The 5845-nt window shown below is 33.9% G+C and overlaps 1 protein-coding gene across 1 annotated transcript in view; it reads right to left on the bottom strand.

Annotated features, from left to right (window-relative positions):
- Nucleotides 1-1924: 1924 nt before the first annotated feature.
- The window catches only part of LOC135205284 (uncharacterized), a 290446-nt gene continuing 286525 nt past the window's right edge, over nucleotides 1925-5845 (bottom strand). Inside the window, exon 6 of the mRNA XM_064235670.1 lies at nucleotides 1925-2039. Coding sequence (XP_064091740.1) covers nucleotides 1984-2039 — 56 coding nt within the window. The 3' untranslated portion in view covers nucleotides 1925-1983. The remainder of the gene's footprint in view (nucleotides 2040-5845) is intronic.

Below are 5845 nucleotides of genomic sequence, written 5' to 3'. Positions count from 1 at the left end.
ATTTTTAATTTGTTTTCTTCTTTTTTTTAATCTCGTAGTTTTTTTTTTTTTTTTTTTTTTTTTTTTTTTTTGGCTTTCTCGTCGACGAAGATGCTCGCGCAGAGAAATTAATGATGGGGTTGATAAATCGCGTTGTTTGTACAGTAATTATTCTTCGTTTTTCGTCAACACCTTCCCAGAGGACGTCGTACAATTCGAACTTATTCAGAAGTTCAGGCCCCAAAACGCAATACATCACTAACCTAATACTATTCGTCTTGCATTTTAATACATTTCTATCTAATTATATATTTATTTTTTCTTTCTTAATATGTGGGACTTCTCTCTTTATTTCCCTTTGCCTTCTCCTAAAGAACACATTAATATTCTTTGGAAGCTTAAAGAATTTCAAGTCAGTGAAAAGTTAAGTATATCTTAGTTTTACCAGACCACTGAGCTGATGAACAGCTCTCCTAGGGCTGGCCCGAAGGATTAGATATTTTTAAATGGCTAGGAACCAATTGGTCACCTAGCAACGGGACCTACAGCTTATTGTGGGATCCGAACCACATTTATTCGAGAAATGAATTTCTATCACCAGTAATAAATTCCTCTGATTCCGCGTTGGCCGAGCCGAGAATCGAACTTCGGACCACCACATTGGCAGCCTAGCGCGAAAACCACTCGTCCAGGGAGGAACTTTCAAGTCAGTGGCCCCTGTGGTGGGCTCCTTCCATATGAATAGGGTCGATCTTCTTAATAATAATAATAATAATAATAATAATAATAATAATAATAATACAGCAACAGCGCAATCAGTAAGAAAAGTGATAGAGGCAGGATGCAACCCGGAACCCTCAAACACTATAAATACCACCCAGTCGAATTGGAGGACTGTGATAGACAAAGGAAATATATATATATATATATATATATATATATATATATATATATATATATATATATATATATATAATAATAATAAATTTTCTGAAAGAGTGCAAATATGACGGCAATAAAACGGCCATTACTTAAATAATCCAGTGGATCAAATACTTGTCCCACGAAAAATACTTCCGACAAACAACAGATAAAAATGGCGTCTATCTAGGAAATTAGAATTCATATACGAACAAAATAGAAACAAAACACTAAGGTCGAAATCGTTCTAAGGAATTCTAGATAAAGGATCGACATCTCGCTGTCATTATTCAAAACGTGGAACATAATTGGAACTACAGTAGATTCACATCACCCGTGCATCTATTGTCTATGCCAGTCCCTTACGACGCTCCTAATTGGCTGTTGATAAGCCAATCACAGGGCTGGAAACTCTCAGTCTCTCTGGAGACTTCACATAGGCATGATGTATGTATGTTCCACCTCTCCTGAGGTATACGACTTTTAAAAGTATCCCTCAGGACGGCTGGAACATACATCTTCCCTATGAGGATTTTCACGAGAGACTGAGAATTTCCAGCCAGTGATTGGCTTATTAGCTTATCAACAGCCAATCAGGAGCGTCGTAAGAGACGGGCCCAGACATCAGATGCACGGGTGATGTGAATCTACAACAGGATATAAAATTAAGGCCAAACGACAAGCGTATGGATGACCTACGAGGTCATTCAGCGCTGAAACGGAAATTGACGGTAAAAGTTCTAAAGACCTCAAACCTCTATGAAACAAATGTTGGAAAAGGGTTGAGGAATGTTAGATGGACGGAAGCGAATACGGACGGAGGTACAGTAAAAGGAATGAAAGGGTGTTGCAGATAGGGGCCGAGAGACGCTATAAAGAACCTTATGGCAAAATCTATCGTATAGCGTGAGGAGGACATCCGTCATTTAAAAATACGCATTACAGAGTTACAAATACAATCAGCAAAATGGAACTGCCACTACTACAATGAATAAAAAAATAAATAAATAAAAAACTTCTAGAACTAAAAGTAAAATTCACAGACCGTTCGATAGGGCGTCGCCTCTCCACAGCAGTTTCTCGTTAGGTCACGTACCAACTGAACGAGACCTTGAGGACTTCTTTCGATAATTCGTCTCCTGGAAGTAAAATGGAAAATCAAGTTTTAGTTTCTGCGATGATTACATTGTTACATGGCATCATTTTCAGTCTCTGCAATTGCCATCAAGGGTAATTCAGTATAATTATCTTCAAGACAATTTGAATAACCATAAGAATGTCGTTTTGCAATCTTCTTACGAAGGGGTATGAGAGAGAGAGAGAGAGAGAGAGAGAGAGAGAGAGAGAGAGAGAGAGAGAGAGAGAGAGAGAGAGAGAGAGAGAGGAGAATTTAATACGTACCAATAACCTCTCTTCAAGGGAAGTGATAGTACCGCACATCTTCAAAGACGGCGTTCTGTAAAATCTTTATTTTTTATTCTTTTCCTTTTTTTTGTTAAGTCCACCGACAAGATCTTTCCAGTGCAGAAGCATCTCTTGGGTCGCATCTCTGAATACCTGGTTGCCATGGAAACCATCTCTCAGCCCTTTTTCGCGCTAATCCTCAATCAAGCTATTAGGATGAACTTCTAGGCGTTTGAGGAAGAGAAGGAGGGAATAAAGAAGGATAAAAGGGAGGAGGAGGAGGAAAAGAGAAGAGGAAGAGGAATAAGGAAGAAAAGTAGGTTTAATAGGACGAATGCAGAAAGAGGTAATGATAACACATAGGTAGAAATTAGGTAAGACCGAACACGGTAAAACGAGCAATAAAAAGCGAGAAAGAAGCAAACAGAGGATGAAGACGAGAATGTTGCAAGAGGGAATAATAAGGAAGAAGAGAATTAGGAATGACTGAACTAGATAAGACCGGCAATGAAAAGTTCAAAGAACGATAAGAATTGAAGAAATGGAGAGATAAGAAAAAGAGCGAACGTATATTAGAAGGAAAAATAGAGAAGATGATAATAACAAAACGGGAATAAAGACTCACCAAGAAAATGTTTTATTAAAAGGAAGAATAAAGACGAAAACGATAAAAGAGGAATAAAACCAATGAAGAATAACTGTAATTAGATGGACGAGAAATACGAGAAAATGGAATACCAGAAATGAAGATAAATTTAAGAAATAATAATGGTGGAATGAGGTATTTGAAAAAAATGTATACAATAGAGGATACTCAAGATAGGGTATAATAAGGTATATGCTCGAAGGTTCATTATTATTAGTTCATGAAGTAAATATGAACCAATGTACTAGATATATTATATATATGCATTTATACACACACATGTATATAATAGTGTGTATTTATATGATTCGCAGTCAACCATATCTTTCTCTTTGCGGTCGTTTTCGGAAAATACCTCAAGAACGAATGGACAGATTTAGATGCAATTATAGCGTAACCTTCATTATACCGCCCTTAAAGGTATAATGTTTGTTTGTTTGTATGGTGTTTTTTTAAGTTGCATGGAACCAGTGGTTATTCAGCAACGGGACCAACGCCTTGACGTCGAGATTCGTGAACTTCTATCACCAGAAATACACATCTCTCACCCCCCAGTGGAAAGGCCGAGAATCGAAATCGCGGCCACCGAGGTGGCAGGCCAAGACCATGCCGATCGCATCACTGAGCCGTTATCCCTGTATACGTGCAAATATGCAATGATTAAAATAAAAAAAGTTCGCAGACAACTAGATGGCGCTGAATAGTATCAACATTGTTCTACATCAAAGGAAAGGGTTCTTCAGTGTTGCCTCTAGAGGATCACGGAATAGATAAGCGTCAAAAAAAAAAAAAAAAATAAAATAAAAAAAGGAAAAGAAAAAATCGGCCCCAAAATGAAAACACGAGAAATCGAGGTCACCCTTCCATGGGAAATACAAACATTTGTCTCTTTCATGTCCACAAATAACTATAATAATGTTTTTCTTTTTCTGTTCAAAGATATCAATATATTTACTTTATTTTTCTTTCCAAAAAGATTTATTCAATTTCTGTCAAAATAAAATGATTTTTTTTTTCTTTCCAAAAAGATTAATTTCATTTGTCAAAATAAAATTACTTTTATTTTCAAAAGGATTAATTTAATTTCTGTCAAAATAAAATTATTACTTTTTTCTTTCCAAAAAGATTATTTTCATTTCTGTCAAAATAAAAATACTTTTTTCTTTCCACAAAGTTAATTTCATTTGTCGAAATAATATTACTTTTTTTCTTTTCAAAATGATTGAATTAATTTCATTTCTGTCGAAATAAAATTACTTTCCTTTTCTTTCAAAAAAGATTAATTTTATTTCTGTCAAAATAAAATTAGTTTTTTTTCTTTCCAAAAGATTAATTTTATTTATGCCGAAATAAAATTACTTGTTTCTTTCCAAAAAAGATTGAATTAATTTCATTTCTGCCAAAATAAAATTAGTTTTTTTTTTCTTTCCAAAAAGATCAATTTCATTTCTGTCCAAATAAAATTACTATTTTTCTCTCCAAAAAGAATATATTAATTTCCTTTCTGTCAAAAAAATGACTGTTTTCTTTCCAAAAAAGATTAATTTCATTTCTGTCAAAATAAAATTACTTTTTATCTGGTCCAAAAAGACTGAAATTACTTATTTTTGCCCAAAAGAAAAGTGTCGTGTCATAAGTTCTCTGCTAAATAATGGTTAAATTATTATTAATATTATTATTATTAAAGATTAGACAGCTGGCCCGATGGATTTGTTTTTATTTATATTTCTTTTACATTTTGTCAACTGATTCCCAATTTCAAACATTCAACAAAAGGATATGGGATATTGTCAAGATATTACTATGTATAATCCTTTACCAAAAAGACCTTGGGACTCTTTACTAAATGGTAATGAAAGAATATGAATGAATCTTTTCTATATAAAGAATGGTGCCATGATGGCACTAATTCTGCGCAAAACGTAGAGTGGATGGTATTCATTCTGAGATAAATATATACACATATAAATTATACGTATGTACCTGGAACATGACGAACCAGAATTTATAGTACGACAATATTCCGGTCCCATTTCAAAGTCATCAATTGAGTGGCTTCCCTTGACGCTAACTAAACCTTAATTGACACAGGAACTTACAGGCAGCTATGGTGCCCCCCTGCCAAGCGGAAGTACCCAGGTTCATATCCTGGTGGAGCATGGCAGCAGATACGCACGTTTTCATTTAAATATTATATTGTGGAACCAATGACCTCAATAGTTTACAGTTTTTCCTCACAGAATTGAATTAGGCTACATTATCATGTTAGATTGACTAGGATCTGTATATTTTAAAGGACATGGGGCTATAGTAGATTCACATCAACCGTGCATCTAATGTCTAGGCCAGTCCCTTACGACGCTCCTGATTGGCTGTTGATAAGCCAATCACAGGGCTGGACACTCTCAGTCTCTATGGAGACTTCACATAGGCAGGATGTATGTTCCACCTCCACTGAGAGATATGTCTTTCAAAAGTATCCGTCAGGATACTTTTGAATATATATATATATATATATATATATATATATATATATATATATGTATGCGTGTGTGTGTGTGCGTGTGTGGAGCGGGGGGGTGGATACAATTCACGATGCAAAATCCTTCTATAGTTTAAAATATATATTTCTTGTACAGGAATTTAAAACTACAGAAGGATTTTACATCATTGTTGATTTTATCCCCATTTACGTAGCTTCTGCATATATATATATATATATATATATATATATATATATATATAATATATATAACAATATATTATATTATATATATATATTATACATTATATATATATATATATATATATATATATATATATATAGATATATATATATATAATATATTCTATATATATATATATATATATAGATATAGATATATATATATATAT

This window comes from Macrobrachium nipponense, chromosome 49 (assembly GCF_015104395.2).
Source record: "Macrobrachium nipponense isolate FS-2020 chromosome 49, ASM1510439v2, whole genome shotgun sequence".
Lineage (NCBI taxonomy): Eukaryota > Metazoa > Arthropoda > Malacostraca > Decapoda > Palaemonidae > Macrobrachium > Macrobrachium nipponense.
The sequence above is the reverse complement of the archived record's forward strand: the minus strand, read 5'-3'. Positions and strand labels throughout refer to the sequence as shown.